This window comes from Drosophila sechellia, chromosome 3R (genome assembly GCF_004382195.2).
Source record: "Drosophila sechellia strain sech25 chromosome 3R, ASM438219v1, whole genome shotgun sequence".
In the NCBI taxonomy this organism is placed as follows: Eukaryota; Metazoa; Arthropoda; class Insecta; order Diptera; family Drosophilidae; genus Drosophila; species Drosophila sechellia.
Window position 1 is genome coordinate 29,799,684 of NC_045952.1, and position 22,714 is coordinate 29,822,397.

At 44.2% G+C, this 22,714-nt stretch overlaps 1 protein-coding gene across 2 annotated transcripts in view; it reads left to right on the forward strand.

The window, feature by feature from the left end:
• LOC6612984 (G protein-coupled receptor kinase 2) overlaps positions 1–22,714 on the forward strand; it is a 47,345-nt gene that overhangs the window by 5,035 nt on the left and 19,596 nt on the right. The window contains exons 2-3 of one of the 2 annotated variants that reach the window (XM_032722418.1): positions 36–83; positions 18,151–18,582. In XM_032722418.1, the coding sequence (XP_032578309.1) occupies positions 18,531–18,582 (52 nt within the window). In that variant the 5' untranslated portion in view covers positions 36–83; positions 18,151–18,530. The remainder of the gene's footprint in view (positions 1–35; positions 84–18,150; positions 18,583–22,714) is intronic. The other variant, XM_002037439.2, reaches the window with a different exon arrangement.

The following is a 22,714-nucleotide window of genomic DNA, read 5'->3' on the forward strand; positions in this document are numbered from 1 at the left end:
TGGTAATTCGAATTCTGTTTCACTATCTCTTTCAGTTGCCCAGCTATCAGCGAATCGGTCAATTCCATTTGGAGAAGCCAAAGGTGAGTTTACGATTCCCTCGGGCTCAAAGAATTTTATCTGGCCAATTGGTAAGACACACTATTCACGTTTCGCCATAAATTATGTCATAGATAGAACCTATAAAAGCCAGCGACATATATAGAATCATTTGATTGACGAGCACGACGCTCATTCAAATGAATTGGCATTCATTCAGCGACAGTCTGGTTGCAATTTTCCCCAAAGAAACTTCTAACTGGCAGCGATTCAGCGAACTGCTAACGTTAAGTGTTTTCTGACGTCGGATGAGTTTGTTTTTTCAGTGGCCAATCGCATTTTTTATTGAATGTATCTGCCACGCGAACACAAATCATTTTTCATTCACTTTACAAGAGACTCGTAGTGTGAAAATGTGTTGGTCTTAAAATTGTTTATAGTCTTAGTCACTTGGTTTAATCGAAGTGCTTACAGTTTAGCATGTGTTCTTGATAAGCAAAATTAACTGAGAACTCGAACTACGCAAATACATTTAATTATAGGTGTGATAAAGAGTTAAGATTGCTTTTAGTCGGCAGTATTCGATTGATAACTCTTTGAATATGGATTGCATGCCACAATTTTAAGTTTAATTTGTGTTAGAAATGTTTTTGTGCGTAATATAGCAATCTTAAGCAATATATAAGTGGAAGTAGGGGCGTTATAAAAACATAAACATCCTGCAACGTCCGCACTAAATGTAATGCTAATAAAATATAGATAACCCCGTAAAAGTCTCGTGTCGTCTGCTCCGTACGTGTTTTATGGCACCGAACGGTTGTTGGGATTCCTTCGAGTGTGCTGCATTTAAACTTGTTATTTATTGTTATAAATTTTGAAACATTTGTCCTCCCTGCTGACTGACGACACATTTGCCGAGCTGGTGGGTGGGTGCCTTTTGTTGCGACGTTGACATTTGCTGCAAACACGGGGGCACAACATTTGTTCTGTGCGACGACAAACGGCCTTTGTTGATTCTGGGGCTCACAACTTTTGCCTAGGTAATTTGCCAGCGACGCCCACGGAAGGGGCGTGGCAGCCGGGAAAGGCGATTAGCAACAAAATGCAAACTTGTTAGCAACATATTTTTTCCGAGTCGAGGGCGGAGCAAAAGTTTCTGTTGCACTTCAAATTTAGTTTGTTATTTTTTGTGCGCCACCCGTTCTCGGCTCTTCTGCTATTTTTCCATTGCACTTGTCAGCCAACTTTGTGGGGCACTCGAAGTGACAAAGAAAGTTTCCTGGCCCATGCCGGAGTATTCCCGAACGCGCAGCTGGCGCTTGCCATTGACCATTTACGATATATACCATATCCACTCCCATTCCCATTTGGGCCACGTCCTGGCCCAAAGGAACTGGCGACGTCATGACGAATTTTGCCTGAAATGTTTATGAGCTCATAAATTCTCTGGCACAACACTGTCGGTCGTCAGATCCTCCCGCAACACTTTTTTTTTGTGTGTCTACCTGGGAGTTTGATTTTCCCTTTGTTTTTTACGCTTCTGACAACTTTTGGCACATTTGTCGTACATCAAATTAGGAGCAGAATGCCCGGCGGCGCGAAATGATTGAGCATTTGCATTAAGCCGAATCAACACACAGGTTCCTACGGACATGCCACAGAATCGTGAATCGTGAATCGTAAATCGTGGGGAATGTGGTGCCTCAAGGCTGCCAAAAGTGTCGACGAGTCGAATGCCCTGCAAATGCTCCCATAAATTAAGAAAAGCGTGTGAGTTGGTTATTGATTTCAAATAAACAGAAGTAAATGAGGTATTAAATCCCCCGTGGTGGCACATAAATCCAGAGACCAAGATATAATCAAAAATCTTTCCTAATCGGAACCCTGGCAACCCAAAGAATACCCCTCGTTGCGGGGACACGTCATTATTGTCCCTTGGTCAATTTGCAGGTATTTCGGTTAGCAGAACGCCAAGGAATACAAAGACTCGAGTGCCACCATTAACGCGGGTGTGAGTGTTTAACGGAGAGTGGGCCAAACTTTGGTAAAATATTGACTCAGCTATACGAGTTCCATTTTTATTCGTCCGCCGACCCGAGTAAATAGAGCATTTTCAAATTTATGCATATGCATGTCAACTCAACTCAACTGAACTCAGCTCAGCTCAGCGCGGCTCAACTCGACCAAGTGCCTCCTTTCCCGTCATTCGTCATCTCTGCCATCTGCACAAGTGCCAGCCAGCTTGGCTTTATTTTAGCCAGTTGAGCTTTTGGCCAGCGAGAGTCAAGGTTAAATGGCACACAAATATCTGCGGGGTGTTCGGGGGGCATTGATTAAATGTCTGCTAGAGATTCTTTTCTATTTTATTTCAAAAGATAACTTCAGTTGTTATTTTACTAGCGATTTATGAGATTCATTCTTAGATCTACATATATGACATATATGATATATGATCTACCCGAATTCTAGAGAATAATGGCTTTAACTTGGAAAGTAAGGCTTAAATATAGATAATTTAGAGGAAGTGCGATAGTTTTCTATGGACATCTGCATACCACCGATAAGGCCATTGGCTATTTTCTGTCCCAACTGGGCATCGCAGATTGCCAGTTGTCCCTGTGCATTGGCGTCATCTGCTCTGTTGGCTTGGCTGTCGGCCTCGGCTGGGCCATTTGGCCAGGTCCGGTGACCTGACATTTACTTAACAGCCAAGCCGGCTCAACTCATCTTCAAGCCAACTGACGGCTGGCCTCCTGGCCAACAGGTCAGAATTCGTGAGTCTCCTCGGGGCGGAGTGATGTGCCGAAATGTTTAAATCATAATTAAGCATTTAGTAGCTTGTGTAACACTTAATGCGGCAGGAACAGAGATCAAAGGACTTAACTGGGTTATACTAAATAACTCAACCTTGAAGTGCATCGATTTCGGAGGAGTCAACATCGGGACATCGACGAGGACGTTGTGTCATTAGGGAACATGGAAATTGAAATGGAAATTTCGATACCGTGCTGATGGAGAATCGCTTTACGTGCTGCCATTGCATTTATGATGGCATTCAACTCAAAATAAAAAAAAACAAATGCTTGTTGTTTCGCTGATTGATAAATTCGTTAGCGCGGGCATGTAAAACTTGGAAAAACAAAAGGCTGAGGGCGATCGATTTCCGATTTGTTTGGCTTTCGATTAGGAGACGGAGATTTATACAAATCGGACGTGTCTGTTTTGGCTTTTTGTATCAGCTGCAATTACGACACGAGGTCTGTGTGCTGATGTATGTAGATCCAAACGACTTGACCGGCGAACGGTCATTCATAAAAGCGCAGCAATGGCCAACGACAAGCTTTTTACGCAATCGGCAGCCTTGTGCCAAAAAATAATACTAGTAGTAATGCGCAAAAATAATAATAATAAATAAGTAGGAACGAGCGCAGCGGGCGGGCGGAGATACGTCGTTGAATTCAAAATAAAATGCCTCAAGTTTTCATTAAAATCGCATGCACTTTGTGTTGAAAAATCAATTAAAAGCGCCGGCCGTCGCTAGCAATTAATGCAAATGGCCAGAAATAAAACTAAATTAAGAGCTCTGCGAACTTGAATGAAATGTAAACATGCGGCGGATTCCGATTCGGATTCGGCATACAACAAAACTGCGGCAGTAATAAAATATTATTTAAGAATATTTTAAACGAGCGCTCCTAATATTTGCACATGATAAATGTATTTCTGGAAAATGGAACAAATGCACAAATTATTTGTATTTGTGCAGCCAGCAAGTGCAAATAGTCGGCGGCTGCAGATGAAAATCTCAATCATGTCGATCAATAAATTAAAATTCGCAACGGAAAATCGTGAGTATGAGTGATTGGAGCTTTCAGTTGTCTAATATTTAATATACAACATGTTTTGCTGCTCCAAAGTAGGGCGCAATGTGTGGAAATAAATTGAATGATTTAGCCTTTCAGCTCATATGTATGTTTTTTGAAATCGAAGGATTCTAAACATTTATGCTATGCATAACTGCGATAGTTGAGTGGTTATTTGGAGAAAAGTAAAGCTTGGAAAGTCCAAGAATATTGAAACACTCACGACGTGGGAGCTTGGAAAGAACCTGTTTCTGAGCAGGCGGCGCTTGGACTTGCTTAGACACTTCGGTATGGAATGATTAAATGAATGTTTATGCAGCGATGTGGTGAATGCTGTCGATTCGAAATGACGTCACTGTGACGTCAAGCACAAACCGCTTTTATTTTATTTATTTTTTGTTCGCCGTTCCTCCTTGAATTAATAGCAGGTGCGGGGGGAGGGGGCCAAACGGGGCCGGCGGCAAATGCCAAATTAAAACATGTACACAATGTCAATAATACATCGTCATAGTATTCAAATGAAGTTTGACAGACACACACAGAATGGCAGAAAGAAAGAGTAGACACAGGTGGCCTTACCTCATTTTATTCACTTCTATTCAGACCAGTGGTGGTGGGAGCCAAGTTGCCGACTTGGTCAAAGCCATTATTGCTACCAATATGTGGGTGGCTCGCCATTTGAGCCATATTTATATCTGTCTGTCTGGCCAAAGCAAATAATCAAATAATTTGTCAGGTTCAAGACCAGATGATCAGCTTGATTTGCGGGCTAAGTGGGGAAAAGTGGATTGTATTAAAAAAGCAATTTATTTCGATTCTTCAACTCGCTACTGGGAATAGCAATATGAAAAACCTGCCTTTGGGGTGCTAATAAATTATTAATCCTTTTTCACACTCAGCTAAAAATAACATTTGCTTTAAGTCCGTTTCCGATAATAGCCTAAAGTCGTAAAAATATTTATTTAAATATCCAATTATTCATAGCAGCTCGCTCGCTCGCCGTCCAGCATCAACGTTTTCAATTACATTTGCAATGGTTATAATTAAAACAGCAGCGAATTATTTATTGCGCCCATTATTTTTTGTTTTTGCTGCGGTTTGCACGGCCGTGTTTACGTTTAATGTAATTACGCTCATTATTATGTAATAGAAAACAAGTCGACTGAGAAAATCACAACGAAAAGGCGATTTCGCAAGCGGACCACGGCGGTTGATGCCGCATCATCATCATCAGCATCGAGGGATCTGTCGCCGTCGTTGTTGTTTCGTTTTTTAGTTGTTTCCCAACTCGCCCAAGGTCTCCCATTAGAATACAGAATACAGAATCGCTGAGCCTCTGCCGCTGCCCCGCCCCCCAGGCCGCTCCGCCCCAATCCGCATGAATGGAAGGCTTGACGCGAAGTCGTCTGGAATGTATGGCAGCTATCACGAATGAATGGAACTGTTCAAAGCGGCAACAATAACAATAAGCATATACAAATTCCAGTGCCATATTGCGGCGATCAAATGGGGCGAGCGAACAGTGAGCGTCATGCGTGTATGGCTGTCAAGACCATAAATATTTACGCAGATCGAGAAGGGAGATATGGAGCAGGAGCGAATGGTTGGGGTCAGTACGCTAAGTTAGAACAAATTAGAGAACCAATCAACTACTGTTCTTAATGTTCTTAATTCTTGTGATTAATTCTCGACGGCAACTAATACTAATATTTGATTGCCGGAAGAGGTTATTAAATCACTTTGTCTGCGATTCGTTATCAGTGGGTTTGTGTTGGCCCAGTTTTTCGCGTGCGCAGTCCTTGATCCACATAACACCTTCAGATAAATGCGCTTTCGAAAGTGATTCATCTGAAGTCACACCTTCATCCGCCATCCGCCATCCGCCATCCGCGATTCGCACACCCACTCCGTCGGAAATCTGTGTGTATCTACATGGATTGGATATTTGACTTTGACTGCCTATGGCCCAATTGCGTTTGTCGTGCTTCGATAATTTTCGCACCATGCAAATTGGGGAGCTAGTTTATTGCGATTTCAAATGATTGCCTTTAGCTTTTGTTTTTTGCTATTTGTCTTACTCTTTGCTGACACTTTGTTGCCGCGCACTTCTAATTGTATTTTTCAATAGGGCAAACGCGAGTGACTCAACGCCCAGTGCAATCACAAAAGAACGAAGTTGTCACATGATTATCATATGATGTGGCTTGGCTATACACGTCTGCGATTTCCATGGGGGTTAGGTTATACAAGTCAATCGCGGATTGCTCGCACCTAATGAGCTTCCATCCATTCCAGCTTCCTCTGGCTTGCCGCTTTTGTTTTTCATGAAAAGCTGGAGGAAGCAAGGCCAATGACTTTTCCTTCAAGGCGTCACTGGAATATTTAAGTTGCAACTCCCACCGAAAAAGCGGAAAAAATTCAGCTCAGGAACAGTTTGATGTCCTGTTTCTGGTTACTGGTCCTGGTCCGGGTTCGGGTCCTTAGCCCTTTCTGGCAACTTATCCTGACTGGTGTTTGCCAGGCTGTCGCTCCCTCGACTCCGACTGCCTTTGGTTTTCGCTGCTTTCGCTTCTTTTGTGCTGCATACAAAAGATTTGGCTCGCCCGTTGTTGTTTCCTTATTTTTATGCTCTGGGTATTTGCAGGGTATGCCAGCGGGATTTGAGCCCGAGGATCTTGAGCTCAAAAGGTTCTGCAGAGCACTCAAAATCCACTTGCGGGGCATTCGCTATTCGCATACCCCCCTGCTTTTAATTTATTCGAATTCTTTCCCCCATTTTGTGTTCATTTGCAAGAATTCTCCCTTATTTTCCAGCTAGGGTGCAGACGAACGATATGTATGTATGAGTATGATTTTGGGAGGGTGTTTACACACTCGCCATTGAAATGCAGCCAAGCATCTCTGGAGCTGCGAAGCTTCCGCTGCATAAATATTACGCTACTCGTGTGCATTCAGCATTCTGTGCAATTTATTTCATTCTACTGCCAACTGCCAGCTTGAACTTCAACTTCAGCTTCAGCTTCAACTTCAGCTTCTGCTCAAATTAAATTCTCGGCGAGATTTTTCGAGGAACATTTCATACCTTACTTGGTAAGCCGGACATGGAGTGGTCTCCTCTGTTTGCTGATTAGCAGCTGGCAGCTGACACATGCCCACCATTCCCAGCCCGAATGCATTTCGACCCTCTTATGCTGTTGGCCAAGTTTGAAAGTTGTCCAAGCCTGATTTTATCATTGGTTCGAAAGTTTGTTACCGAACTTTAATTGCAGCTAATTGTTGTGTTGACAAAACAAAACTTCTAATGAATGAGGAATTCTCAAAAGGAGGAATATGGCAAAACAGCCTCATAAAGTGAAATCCCTTTTAGGAAGTTTTCAAAGTAGCTTGTTCTATTTGTGTTTAAAGATTTCCTTTAATGCTAAATACAAGTGTTTGTTTTACTTTTACTTACTTTACTTACTGCAGAACTCCTTTTAATAATGAGTTCTATTGGCTTAAGAAAAATTGTTTCGCCAACTGGGCTATTTTCATTTCATTTAATGGATTCTCTTTATTAATGGCGAAGTGGTTTTACAAAGTTTTCATGTTGTTTGCATTCTACACTGCTTTAGTTGCAGTCCAAAGAGCTTTTGCATAAATAATAATAAAATATGGCTGGTGTCGGCAAGCCAGGAGAATAGAAAATCGTTTGAATAAAATATTTAAATAGAAACCATTTTCGTGCTATTGTTTTGCATGAGTAGTGGCTGCCATTGTGGCTGGTAAAACCACCAACCACTTTTTGAGTACGAAAATCATTAGAAACTTTGCAATACACATTTCACTCCCTTCCAACGTTCATAAACCTAATTGTATTGATTTTCGTGGGGCTTTTGGTCATTCTCGTTAACCAGATTTATGCATTTGCGTTAGCCCCTGGCCAATTATGGCTCCTGCCCTCCGATGACCTCGACTTCTGGGCGTGGCAGTGGCACGGTGCGATGCTAATAATGAGTGCAACAAAGTTGGCCAAAATGGCGTCAATTGGGTGCAGGGAACATGGCCGTTGGCATAGTCCCAAACCAATTTATCCAGGCCATTAGTAGGTGCTGTAATTTCTGCTTGGAATTTGCCAAATGCTAATTAGCTTAGTGTCACCGCAAATAATTCATGCGGAAATTCATTATTAAACTAAATAGTTAAGATTTATGCGCACAACAATTTTTGTGGTTGTTTGAATTGTGAATGAGCTGGCTATTATTATTGTGTTCGTTATCTTTTAGTTATTACGCTACTCCTGCGATTTCCCTGCTGTTTAGTTTCTTATTTTTTTTGGGTTTTTTCACGAAAACAATTCAATACTCAACATAAATGTATTTTTTTGACGCATGCTGGGGTTATCTGATTATTTGTGTCGCATTTAAAGTGTGAATTCTAAGAAAGAACTACGTATGTATACTCGTATATAGTCATTTTGTTTTGTGTGGTTGAGAAGTTAGTTTTCATGTGGCATGTGGCACACAGCTCGGGGGAACTGAAAAAAGTGGAAACAAAAAGTCGCTTAATTGAGTTTGACCAGTTATCTGTTCGCACTAACTGGGTAAAAAACTAGTAACTTTGCGGAGGGAAGGCAACTGTCATTCGAAAATGTCGAATAAAGGAAAATAATAGGGCGGAGATAAATGAAAATATATACTTGGGAAAGTGTGGGTCGCGAAAAGTCAAGGCGAGGCGACTCGATTTGAGTCAAGTTGTGTGGCCATTTCGGTGGCCGCACAGTTTCGCACAATTAAATCCAGTTGGCTCGTAAACCTTGAGCGCTGTAACCCAACAAATCCTCACGCTGCTTTGGCTTAAATCGTCTGAGAAAGGGTTTATGGTCATGACATTTTATGAACTCAATGTAGGAGGCAACGGAACCGAAATGAAACGAGCGAACGCAACCTTCTCGGCTGTAATCTACATAATATTGCAAACAAGTATTTGCCCCGCACACATTTGTGCAGGAATTGTTATTTTGATTGCCTGGCCAAAAGCGTTTCGTAATAAGCTATCTGGTAGCTGGACTTTCCCTGCTCCTGATTGCTGTTAACATGACGTAGAGTTTTCCCAGAAATTTGTTTTGTACTTGGCCTGCAGGCCGCCCAGCTTTTGTTCTGTTGATTAGGGCCATCATTTCAATTAAAATGTCGCCCCCAGCGCCAGAAATGAGAGAAAATCCGGCCACCAGCAGGCGCAGATTTTCCATTTCCCATTTCCCATTGGCCCAGCTCAGTTATCTTTCGGAGCCTACTTCCTATACATACGTATGTACATGGATATGGCTTTTGTCCCGCTGTTCGCAGCTGAACGCGCAGGAACCGTTGGAACATGCTTCCGCTTTTCACGGACTGTCTGTCTGCCTGCTCCCCCATCTTGGATCACTCCCCCACCATCATCTGGATTTGGCATTCGGCATCGGAGAACATGTTTTTCCAATTTCGGCTCAGGTCTTGAATGCTCGCAGGCCCTTGACAGTCGGATATTATGGGTGGTGTCCATCCGATCAGAGTGCTGAATCACATTTGATGTGGGATGAAAGTTGCACAGGTTCGCGTCCATTAACTATGTTAGCTGCAGTGTTAGGTATAAGATAATAAGTAATAAGTAAGTGGAATTAATTTAAAGGGAATTAAAAACTTAAGAAGGATGAGTGATGTACCTTTAAATTTCCCGCCATTCGATTTGGCTCACCACACTTCTTGAGTACCCGTCTCGGGTGTTAGGGTATACTTTATTATTCCTTTTAGTATCTGCGATATGCCCCCACTCCAGAGTCTCCACTTATTTTTCATGGTGTTTACCCTGATGCCTTCCGCCCATCATTCCCACTTTGTGTGCGCGACTGCGACTTTCGCTCATGAATAGTTAAATCCACCTGCCACCTCGCCCCCCAAGCTGCTAACCATTTCCCTGCAGCTTTCCAAGGCGTTCTCGTTCCCGGGGCTGCTTTCCATTTTTGCCATTTTTTATTAATGAAATCTCATGGCTCAATGAAGCGTAAACTCCCCTAAGCCAAGTTCAAGTGTCCTAGAAAGAGGCCAAGAAAGAGGCCAGCTCAAGCGGTAATGGGCCAGCTCAAGAGCCGGCCAAACGTGTTTTCTTGTCGGCCATCAACTTCAGTTTCAGCTTCGGTTTTATTGATGCGATGTGGGCTGGTCTAGTTTGTGTTCTTGTTTGTTTGATTGTTTTTGCCTTGACCAGGATCTGTCAGCCGCTTGATTGCCTCTCGCATTCATAATCCCCGCCCATTAATAAGTCCCGCAAAGTGGCCCTGTTAGCAATCAGTGAGCGCCAAAAGCAATTTATCTAAGAGCTAATCAAAGCCGGTCGGTCTGCCAATCCTTTCGACCGGCAATTAAAGCGAGACGGGGTGCAAATTAACCAGGACCAGCCAGCCAGCCTGCCCGGCATCAAATAGATTGAATAACTCCGTGTCCATCGCCGCCCGAGGGTTGTTGCTCCTGTCCGTTCGACTGTCTGTATTGCCCATTTATTTGATGCAAACATACACAGACTGATGGTCGGGCGCTGCTGTTAACCGCAGACGCATTTTTCCAGCTACCAACTACCATCGAAATACATCGAAAATGAAAATCCTGCTCCTGCCCAGGCTGTGGCCCGTGCTCCTGCTCTTGGTTGTCCTCATCTGGCTGCCCGATGGCAAATGCTTGCGATGTTTGCTGGCTTTGCGGTCCCATCGAGATTCAGCTGCTCCGACAGCCAGTCGACTTCATTATGGGAGTGCTCTATTCAATTACGTAGGTGAGCGAACCGAAATGCGGCAGGATGTCTGGTGGTAGCTGGATCTGGGTATCGGGCCCATCATACTTTATGGGCGCCATAAAGCGCCAGCCAAAAGGTAGGGCTGCTTAAAGCCCAATTTATAACTTCGCCGATAAGAGAGTCGCACGCACATGGCTTTTACTCGTGGCATCTCCGCCAGCGGTGGCTTGTAAATATTTAACTTGCAATTGCTGGAGCTCATATATCTTGGCAGGCTGTGAATCATTTACTCCGCGCTCGCTTTGAATACTTTGAATACTTAAGCCCGCCATTCGCTGCCACTCTGCACTTCTCTGCGTACCTTCGCTTTTTATCTATGACATTATTTATGCTTCGCATTTGGAGTCGCTTTGGGTGTTGGCACACACAGCGGCACAGAAGCATTCATTAACCTAGACTAAAGCTATGTGGTAGCAAAAAGTATTTTCGATTCTGTGTCATAAACGTTCAATAAATATAATATGAAATAAAAGGATTAAATTTCTATAATATATGAGAATAATTCTCCTTAGATCACTTATTTTTTGTAAGACAATGAAACATTTGTAGGGTATCTAGAGGTCTATCTCTTTGAAATACCCATTTTGATGTTTACCATTATTTTTATAGTCCTTTTAATTTTTCCTCTTTTTGGGATGCAATAAATTTCAATGGCATCCATTGCTTCACTGCTCCAGTTCAGCCCCCAAGCATTGGCATTGATATTGGAGGCACAAAAGTAATTTAATGGACTTTTAATCTATTTCTTTACTGCCATTGATCATCAAAGGATGAGCACAGAGCAGAGAGCAGGCGCCAAAAAATATTACAACTCGGGAATGAAAGGAAGAAAAATGTCGATGATGCGTGCGACCAAACATTTCATTACCTTTCTTTCGGAGTCTTTAATTGCCTGTCAATGCTATTTTGTGGCAGCGCATAAATCGATTTTTAAGTAGCTAAGAGAAAATATGCTAATCGCACTCAGGGCAACAGCTAAAGCCGTGGCGGAAAAATGTTTCGAAAAGTCTATCAAAATGTTTTAAATGTGAAGAGGGAAACGATGAGTTTTGCTCGCTTTGATGTTTGAGAAAGTACTTAAAAGGGGTAAAACTTCTTGTATTACTAGAGTAAAATTGGAGCAATCATAAAGTTTCAACTGCAGTCCCAGAAAGTACTAAAAATACGCTCAAATTTATAATAGAAATTGCATTTCCAGCTCACTTAGCTGCCTTATCCACAAAAATTCAACATAAAATAATAGGAGATTCCTTAGACAAAATAAATGGATGAAAGCAAATAAACCATTGATTTGTTTCTTTTGACATCAGCTGCCTTTGTTTCTGTTGACAGCTGATGAAACGCTCAAAAGTATGCTTTGGTATTGTGTCCACGGAAATTGCGTATACGCCCGTTGGCATTTAAAGCATTCTGATGAGTCGCTCAAATTGAAAGGCAGCGAATGTTGGCCGGGTATATTTTTCCATCATTTTCAATTAATATTTAGAAATAGGCGGGCAACCGCATTTCCTAGGTTGCCAGGTCTTATGTTATATTCATAAATCATTCTTACATAAATATTCGATGGGCCTCCTTGGAAATGTTGCATAAGTTTAAATACTTTTCGGCTTGGGCGGAGGCCCTTCTCGCACAAGTGCCCATGTTTGTGTTTGTATTTTGGGGCCTATTGAGGCATAAAATCCGAAGGTTCTCCTCCTCTTCCCGCCCAGCATCCGGTCTCCGTGCCTTGTTATTGTTCCAGGGCGGCGGCAATATGTTTGCCTTATTTCACTTTGTGTTGACAGCAATGACCCACATGCATAAATCATAAGTTGTGCGCTTCCACACACACGCAAACCCATCAGAAAATGAACGAAGAAAAATTTCAAACAAAATTTAGCGATCTGCAATGGAAACACATTGTTTCTGGGGAAAAACACTTTTCCAAAAGTCTTTTTTTTTGCATTTATTTACAAACACCAACGCAAATTGTTTTCTAAAAGCAATATATTTCAATGCAAACGATTTATTATAAGTTTTTAAAGTAACCGTCAAAATGAAGTGCAAAAGGGTTATCAAAGGAATAATATACAATTTAAATTTGATAAAAGCCACCGTGGAAAATTGTTTGCTTTGCGAAACATTTCCGTGTCACATATATTCTAATCAAATTACAAGGGGCGTTTTGCCACGCCCAGAACTTGTGGAACGCGAGAGTTCATTGTGCACAAAATTCAAATGAAATTTATTAAAGCGCAAATTAGCAAAGAGGGAGTCCTGGGAGCCGAGCGTTGACAGCGTTTGGGGAAATCAAAAAAGGAAACATGAATAAAGGACGAAAAAGCATTTCACTCTTCACATCCGCACACATACACACACAAGGAGAATGCGCCATATGTGCGGGGCTCCTCTTTGCATATGCATATCTGAGTGAAGGGGCAAATTATGCATGCAAACAGGTCGAAGCAGTCGAGGCAGGACATCCAGACATCCGTGATCTGAGCCAGGACCTCTGGCAATCCGACGCTTCAGTGCGCCTCAAAGTATCCTGCAGTTTTGAAGAGTATCTCGGTTCCACCAACAACTCGGAGCGTTTCCAATGGCAGCCGAGTCTCCCGGGAGATTGGACCTGCAGACACGCGTTTTGTGACTAGAGCTCAATCGTTCGCAATGCGGGTCGAATCATAATTTCCTCCTGCTGGGATCTCTAACTCAACCCTTGTCAAAAGAAGAAAAATGAGCAGCGGCGAAAAGGTGGGGGAACGGAAACCGAGAACCAATCAAGACCAATCTCGACCAGTCTCACTTGTTTTCCAACCCACACCGCATAGCTGTCATGCCAGGAAAATTTAAAACGGGGAAAGGGCGGCAGAAGGAGAAATGGCTTCGCTTGGCAGCTGCATTGATGTCCTTGCCGAGGGTCTGTGGCTCCGGACTCTCTGCCAAACTGGGTCATTTTTGGCATAGTTGTTGGCGCGCTGCCTTATTGATTGCCAGCAGGACAAATGACACCAGTCCAGCATACTGGACATGGATTACTTGCTCCAGATTCGTTCGTGCTACAATCTGGTTCCTCACATATTTCATAGAATAAAGACTGGCTCAGCGCTTTGGTGACAGGGACTGCCCAGAGGGAAAATATCATCTTTAAGAGTTAACCAATATTAAGAATCTGTTCTGCGGTTTAAACTGGATTTCCAAGGTTCTCTTGGTAGCAGTTCTTGTCTCTAATTTCCGATATCTAGCCTGCTGATGCTGTATCGCTGGCTCTCGTCCGCTTTCCATTATCATAAGTCAATCGAGTATTGGCCCGACTAACCACATACTTGTGGCGTGGCGTCTTAACTGGCGACCTACCCGTCAGCTCCCCTCGATGTGTTAATGCGACTGCAATGTTATACAACACCTACTGACACGTCTTTGCGGTCGACTGAGCAGTTAAGTATACACAAATTCGAATTGTGTTTGCTTGTCACAAGCGGTGGGAATTTTATTTCCGAAGGGGCAGAGCGGAAAATGCGAAAATTATCACTGTGCTAACTTCAGCCTATTGTAACCAGATGATTCTACATGGGGTTGGGAAGGAATTCGGAAACTCAAAATTATAACTCTGTTAATGGGATCTTATTGTGTTTAAATTTTTAGTAGGCTTCTCACAAATAGATTCTGGTTAAATTAGTTCGCCTTGAATAGCTTCAAGAATGTTCAAAGCAAAACGCCTATCGTTCCGCTTTCCTTTTAAGCATTGTCCACCATTTTTGGCCGCTCACCAAATCGCCTCGCATTTCTAATTACGAACTCATAATGCTAAGAAAGGCGGAAAATGGGAAAACAGAGTGGCGGACAAAGCACAGAGTCAGCAAGGGGGAGAGCTGATTAAAATTTTGCAGCGACTGCAAATTAAAGTGAAAACATTTTCATTTCGAGGGAGTCCTCTGCACGTATGTGCGACTGCACGGAGGCAAAGGACACGCCATGCCACAGGGCGCCTGGCGAAAAGTTGATCCTTTGCCGACCAGCCAGCCAGCCAGTCGGGGAAGCCGCACCCAGCCGTAGCCAAAGTCAGAATCCGGGGAGTGGGATATAGAGGCGACCACATATTGGATAGACCGACCGACCAACCAACCGACCAACCAACCGACCGACCGACCGACCGCCCACATGCACGTCCAAGTTTAACGCAAATAAATTGCGCATTTAGAGCGAAATTAACACGGCTCAAAGGGGAAAGCGGAAAAGCGGGAAAGTGGGAAAGCCAGCCAGAAAGAAGCAGTCGAGCTGAGTGGCGCAACCATAACGAAGCTTAAGCACAAAAATATGTGGGCACCCAAAAAATAGATGGGAAAAATGTACGGAAGGAAGGCAGCGAATAAAAACGAAAGCCAAGTGGGCAATATGACTCGCTTTAGCCGGCGACTCTTTATTTGCTCCGCTTTTTGCTGGCATCAGCAGCAAAATGCAGACAGAAACAGGATGCAGGCGACTCCATAACTCACGGAGTCGGGCAAAACGCGCTGAGGATATCCGTTTTGGGCATTCCCATGATTGAGGTTGTCCTCCGTCAGTTCCAAACTGCTCCTTCGTGTCGCTATTCCTGTCCTTGCCTACTTGACTATGCATGGGTCGTGGTGGATTGCGAGCGGATCCTTTGCACTGAGAGAAAATCGCGACGTAAAGCGGGGGATAAATCCATAAATTCGCAAAAGTCAATGATACAAAATACATTATTGCATGCCGATGGACACTTTTAAATGGGCTTTTTAAGATACTTCTCTCAGTGCGCTGAAGACGTGGAAGCTTGCGTTTGGCATTTAAATTGACGTATTCCAAAGCTCTGGTTATGGCCATGACTGTCATAAATGTGATAAGGGATGATATGCCTCGTCTCAGGCAACCAACCCAGCCCCCCTCCCCGCGCTATCTTTCGTGGGCTGACATTTGGGGCTGGCTGCTTTGTCTTAATTAATAAGTCAATAGCTTGAATGCTTGAGGCTGCTTACACCGCCCAACGACGGCATCTGCTCTTCTCCATAATTTAGTTAATGCGCTCCTAAACTGATGCCGCTGTCAGTCGGTCGGTCGTCGATACTCCGCTACCCCTGCTTCCTAGACCCACATCCAGCCACCCCTTTTGCCAAAATCCCCGATACTGAGATGCTTGGATGCCCAACAAAGTGGGACAGATAGGAGCAATTCGCCTGCGACGAGGTGACAAAGGTGCGCGGTTCAGGGACAAGTGAATGGTAATGGCGGCAGCTTCGGGCCTTGTGGAAACATGGATACCCTGAGGAAACCCTAATTGGATGTGAGCTGGAGGGATTATCTGAGAGAACAATCTTCACTTTGTGGATAACTAGATTTGCGGGACTGGTAGTTTGCCTAGAATAATCCATTGCAAAGCCTTGTGTGACTCATCAAAAGCCTTCAAATTTCCAAGTGTTATGCAATTGGAAGTGATTACTATCTTAGAAATGAATCTTTTCTTCCGCAGAATGTTAACTTCGCAGCGCACACATTATTGACAGAAAGATTGATACGCCTTTATATTTTTTATAACGAAATCGAAGTGTGAAGCAACAGAGAAAACGACATTAGCTAGCTTTCTTGCCTCTTTTCCAGGAAGTGTTGAAAAAGTGGCTGTAATGCTGCCGCTTAATTTCGTTATGAGCCCATGCACATTTGCGCCATTTCGCAGCATATTTTTAATGGCGTCGCTTGCTGCAGGCACACACGTGGCCAACTGTATAAAAGTTGATGAGAGTGTGAGTGTGGATGTGGATGATGGTGGGGGTGTGGATGATGTGTATGCCTGGATGACTGACAACATCGTTTGGCGGTTGAGTTTTTTATGCCAACGTCGTCGTGACAGCAGCAGCAGGAGCAGGAGCATTGGCAAACGGGCCTAATGGCGCAAATGTTCAATAAAGAGGCTTTTAACGTGCTCGGCTCTGCTCCATCATGGAATAGACAGGACACGTCGTCGATGCTCTGCAATCTGGGCCCACTCCACTTCTGGGTGCTACTAGGAGCACCTCCCATATCCAGCCTGAATAATACATGGCGCCCGTAGAAGCCATGTTTATTAGAGAGGGCTCCAAATATTTTTAGCTTGATTGCTACATTCCAAGTACAATTAATTTGGACACGGGCTGCAAAAAGTGGCCGCTGTTTTTGCTTGAATTTTGTTTGGAAAATAAACACTCGCATGGCCGCCACACTTTCCTGCCTTGATGGATGTGCCTCCAGCACATGGTGGGATGGTGCGGTTTGGCTGGCTGTTCCGAAACAAATAGATCTATATGTGGCTTCATGAGTTCATGTTTAATTAAAAGCCGTCTATGCGAGGATCCAATAAATTCAATTCGCACGAAAGAGCAACAGCAACAGCTGTATGACGCACATGGGAGTTGATAAGTGCCATAAAAACTGAATTTCCAATAAAGAAATTTCAAAATCATACAGCGTATGAGGTCCGAGGGCCCCTTCAAACATGCAAATGCCCTTGCGCAGCAGAAGAAAGCTTGTGTCATTCAATTATTTCGCTATTAGTTGCTCGAGCCACTCGAGTCCGCAAAGCATTGCCACATTCCCACACGTAGTGGGGAATGCTCCCACTCGGGAGGAGGGTTCCCAGCATCGACTGTAGATATCCGTACCTCGGAGCTGCCCTGTCAGTGCGTCCATGATTAATAAATGCGACACACTGTCGACCGCAACATTACTGACACCTCCAGAAGGCCAACAGCCGACAAGGTGGGCTAAGTATGCTGTGGCTTTCCAGCCCGATTCCTCCTCCTCTCTGCTTTTGCCGGGTCCCAACCACACGCACACACATGGCACTCACTCACGCCTAGAAATACACAAGCAAAAAAATCGATATATACTTTAATCAATATTATTCAAAAATCGTATTTCTAGAGGTGTGTGGTATGCAAATTGTGTTGCATGCATTTCCTCAGCATTTTTATTAATTATTTTAAGGGACGTTACAAATATTTTTTTTTGCATAGATATGCAAAGTTTTTGAAGGCACGCAGCTCTTTTGTCACAAACAGGTAAGACAACAAGTACACGTAGACATTACGTGTACCAACTGCTCTCAAAAGGCGAACTTGAGCCACAAAGCCAAGGATAAAATGGTGTATAAGGTATGCACACGTGAATACTTCATATTTACGAACAGCCAAAAGGGTATTGTGGCTTTCGCTCAGCATTACGGAAAATATAATTAATTTTGTCTAAGGGGGAGTTTTAGCAGCAGTGCGAAGGGGATTATTTAAAGAGTCATTCAGCAAATGCTAGGCAAATGGTTAAACCAGGCAAATGGTACAAGAAAATGTTGAAAGGAAACTCTGATAGTTGTGCCAACTTAAATTGATTGCCATTGAAATCGCACTGAATGCAAAAGGATCTCCTTTATCCCTTGTCAAACCAAATTAACCAAGATATTTACATTCCCTTGCAGATTGAGGAAATCCATTGGCCGACGGTTTTACAGCATTCAATCAAGCGCAAATTGGCTCAACTTGCAAAAAGGGCACATTTTCGGCCTTGCGAAAATTTCAATCTTGAAACTAAATGACGCCTGTATCTGAAACCGAGACCCTGCTGCCAAATACCGCAACGCTGGACGCCAGACGACGGCCACAAATTAGCCAGCCAGCCGTAGATTTGCAAGTCTAAGGAGTCGCCCTGCCCACCAGAACGCAGAAGGGGATCCCTGTTCAAAGGAGCCAGCGAAGGCCACACACAGGAGAAAGATCAAAAGGAGCACCAGCCAGTGTGACTGCGACTATTTTTCGGGAGCGCCAAAGGATTCATTAAAAAACCGCCAACCTGGAACTAATGGAATTAGAGAATATTGTGGCCAATACGGTCTACTTGAAAGCGAGAGAAGGTAAGTGGCTTTATTTTCCGAGGAAGTGAATATTTAAGCACTTGAACAAATAATTTATCAGACTTAAAGGCAAGCTTATATATAGTAGTTTGTAGTTTTATCCAGGACATTTCAATTGGCCACTTCAACGGGCTTGCGAAAAGTGGCTTTAATTCAATTGAAGAGAATTCCATTCTTCTGCCACAGAAGAGCATCTTTACATTCGCCAAATTGTGCCACTTCTTTGCAGGGCACGTGCTGAAGTGGTGAAGTGCTGAGGAGGTCCGTGTTGTCACCTGCCATCGATTTCGGCTGCCCCCTCTGCCGCACCGAAGGAGGGGTGGTCTGTTTAATTGTAGGCGCTGAAGTTGGGCTGGAATTTTCCCATCGACTGTGGGGCGGATGTGGGGGAAGTGTCGCTCCTCGGGCTGGTCCTGGGCTTTATCTAAAGTTAATGAAGCGTTAAATGTTTGCGCTCCAGCAACTTATTCATTTTCATGCTCCATGGTGCTGGGCTTTAAGTGCTCTATTCGACGGACGCTCCCGCAGATACACTTCACTTCGTTATCGAGGTCACACTTCAATTGCAGGGCCCACGCCCCCGGACCCGGCCCCGCCCATGCCCCCGCCAAGTTCAGTGTCATCTCGGGTAACTCCGCCCACATCCTTGTTGTTTGGCGCCATTGTTCTGTTTATTTACAGCAGAGTCAACTTTGGCGATTAGGTTGTGGGAAATTTATGCAAAGTTATGCATTAGACGGAGAAAGAAGTTGGTGCAAGGAGCCGCCAGCAAAGGTCACCTTCACGCGGTGACGTCGGTATCGTGCGCATCCCAACATGTTGCATGCCCCAACTGACTGTATGTATCGCCGGTATTGCCTTCTGCATGTGCCCAATCAAATATTTCATTTTAAATGTTATTTATTTTATTGCCGTCTGCCTGATAGTAAGAGCAGTCCCCCTTCCCTTCCAAGCCGACCAGATACTTTGGTTCGTTTGGTTTCGGGCCGCCTCAACAGATTTAAATGACAGAAACGTGCGCAAAATTTCAATTCGTAGTAATGTAATATTTTAGAGCAGAGCGGAATGGCAATGGGCTAGAAGCTGCCAGGCAAATGTCTCCGGAGCGGGATGAGCATACACATTTGCAATACATTTTACGAGTCAGAAAGTGAATTTGTCTTTGGTGGGTGGGGGAGCGGGGCGGGGCGGGGGTTTGGTGGATGGCCTGAAATGAAGTCGCGCGCCAACAGCCGACGGCAACGAGTGGAAAATCCATTGCCATAAAGTTTTCCAGTCCCATTCTGCTATTCTCCTTTATTCCTGGTCCGGAAAACTTCTGGTCGTGCCCGTCATATTTTCTGGCTAGCAAAGTTATTGCTGAATGTTGTACTCCGGCTAAAGTGTGCGCAAGCAAATGCAAATGTAAATCTAAGGAGCAGGGATGATTGTTCGTTTCTTAGTCGCTCATTTACAAAGACTTATTGCTGTCAGATTGGTGGTACGAAAACTCCGGGATGTTCAAGACTTTTGTTGCACTTACACTCTCCAGAAGGAGCAGCTTACTTATTGGAAGCTGAGTAGAGAAGCGGCTGAAGGACCAAATTTAATGCATTATTATTAAAGAGAGTAGCTAAAACCACAATTTAATGAATTGAATGAATGAATGAATGCTGCAATTATTATTAGCAATTGTTGCCCTGTTTAATTTGATACCCAGTAACAAGTATGCAAGTCAAGTAGAAGTCATTGCCTGTCAAATGGGACCTGCAGGCAGTTCTCCCGTATCAGTTGTCAGATTGTCGGCCTGCGCTGTCGATGCTATCTGCAGTATTAACATGTGTGGGACCGAATCGGATCGGGATCAGGGGTCGGATGTCGGAGCCGGGGTCTGGACCGACCTACGTCACTCCGCGGAAGCAGTGCGTCACAGAGGCGGCTTATCGGGGACTGCGGCCGTTCGTTGGTGGTGCAAGTGGTGCGATAGTGGTGTGGCAATCCGTGATTGCGGTTCCATCCAATGGCTCGAATGCCACGCCCCTCGGACGACAGGCCAACAGCTGGTCGATAGCGTTGTTTTAGCTAATTGAATGCATTCCTTAATGACTGCAAATGCCAAACTTCTTTCCTTTTGTGCTGGCATTAGGGAAAATTATGTTTGAGTTCTGAGCTGGTCTGTTATTCCAACCCCCACCCCACTTCTTGCCCTCTTCCGCCAGTTTTTCTCGTTCTTGCGCCAGTCAAGTCTTCTTCGTGGCATTAAAATGACGTCGCATTAAAATGGTTTGCGGTCGACGGGGAGTTGAGGGGGAAAGCGTCGCCATGGCCGCATAAATTTCACCCTAATGCCCGGCCATAATGCTGATTATACCAAGAGGCAGACGTTGAAATTCAGAAGACTCCTCTTCAAGTCGGAATGAAGTGAGAAATTTAATTTGGTCCCAGCTCAAAAGTTTGCCGCTGCACTCCAGTTATCAGCTGGACCGAGTGCCATAAAGAGTGGAATTTACAGTGCGATAGCGAATTAGAATCCCCTCCAACTAAAAGTGGACAATTAAAGCAGAGCCAGAAGCTTATCGCCGAACTGCGAAACAGCAGCCGCCACTTGTTTGGCGGTGGCTTTAGATGTCTCGAATCCATTTGTGGCTCAAATTTAGTGCGTAGATCCCAAAAATCGGAATCTAAGACCAAATATTAAGTACATGATTCACTGTACACTGTGATCCTATTCCGTGTATTGGAGTGTGTTTGTTTTTGGGGGCGACAGGTGCATTGTCCAACTGGAAAAGCGCTTGGTTCATTGACCGCTGGCCAAGTTAGCAAGTGAGTGGCCGCAGCGTGGGCAACGCAGCACAGCGGAGAAGCACGCGAATCCATTTCAAGTGGTCCCCAGCGACTGGTCTCTTTATCGGGCGGGTCTAACAAGCCCCAGTTATGTTGTATGTATGTTGAGCAGTTTCAAAATCTAGATGTTAATTATCGCACGCAAACCTGGGGAAGCCACAGTGGGCTGAGTGGGCAACTAGCAACTCGGCCAGTTGGCCAGTTGGGCAGCTCATCAAACCCACAATCTCTGGCAGGATGTAGGATGGTGTCCTGCCGGTGAGGGGTGAGGGGGAGCCTCTGCGGTCTGCGGTGTCTGTCTTTGGTGCCCTTTGGCCTTTGGCCTCTGCTCCATCTGCAGTTGCAGCACGTACCACCCACATCCCCGGGAAGCAACTAATCACGACGAAACTGCGTCTGTGCGAACCCCTCGCCCTTTGTGGGTAATTGCAATCAAAACGATTGTTGTTTGGCAAATTGAAGACACATTGATTGTTGCCACGCACCACATTCGCCCTAATTGTGTATGTAAAGTGCCACCAACAAAGAGCAGCTGCAAAGAACGTGGGGCGTTAGCTCCCTGTAACTAATTCCAGATATCCGAACAGTTAACATTTCCGCTGACGGGCATTAACAATATTCATTAGCACTCTGACGCGTACAAGTAATGTGCGACTGTCGAGCACTTAATTATGGGGTAATTTCTGATCGACAGAGTGGTACCTTACAATTCTTAAAGACAACTGCAGCTGTCCGTAGATATTTCTTATTTTCCTCCTCCACAAAGGATGCTGTTATGCTGTGATGACGATCCAAGTTTAAGCTATCGGGGATTATAGGGCGAGTTTTCCAGCTTCCGCCATGGAAAAACGGATATACCCGTTCGTTCGCGAATGTTGAACTCATATGATGCAAACATATATATCTAGCCCAGAGAATACCATGTTTATACGATGTCTGTTTTTGTTTTTTGCGCTGCCGCTCTGGGAATTCGAGAGATTGCTTTTGCAAAACCGGTAGCTGCTGCCGGGGGAGTTTCAAGCACAGATACTCAGATACAGATACAGATACAGAGGCAGAGACAGATACAGATACGGATAAAAACTTTTTTTGACGTAGGCAAACGGCAATAATCAGAACGGCAAAGCAACAATAAGAAATAACATCGAAACGTCGACCCCCGAGGTTCGGGAATCGAATCGCTGTATTAAGTGACGCGCTGCTTCGTCAGCAAATGAATATTTAATCGGAATACTTAATCGTTTTGTCGATGGAGCGCACACGTAGTAAGCGAAATATGAGTATTCAAATCAATTTTTTGGCAAAGAGG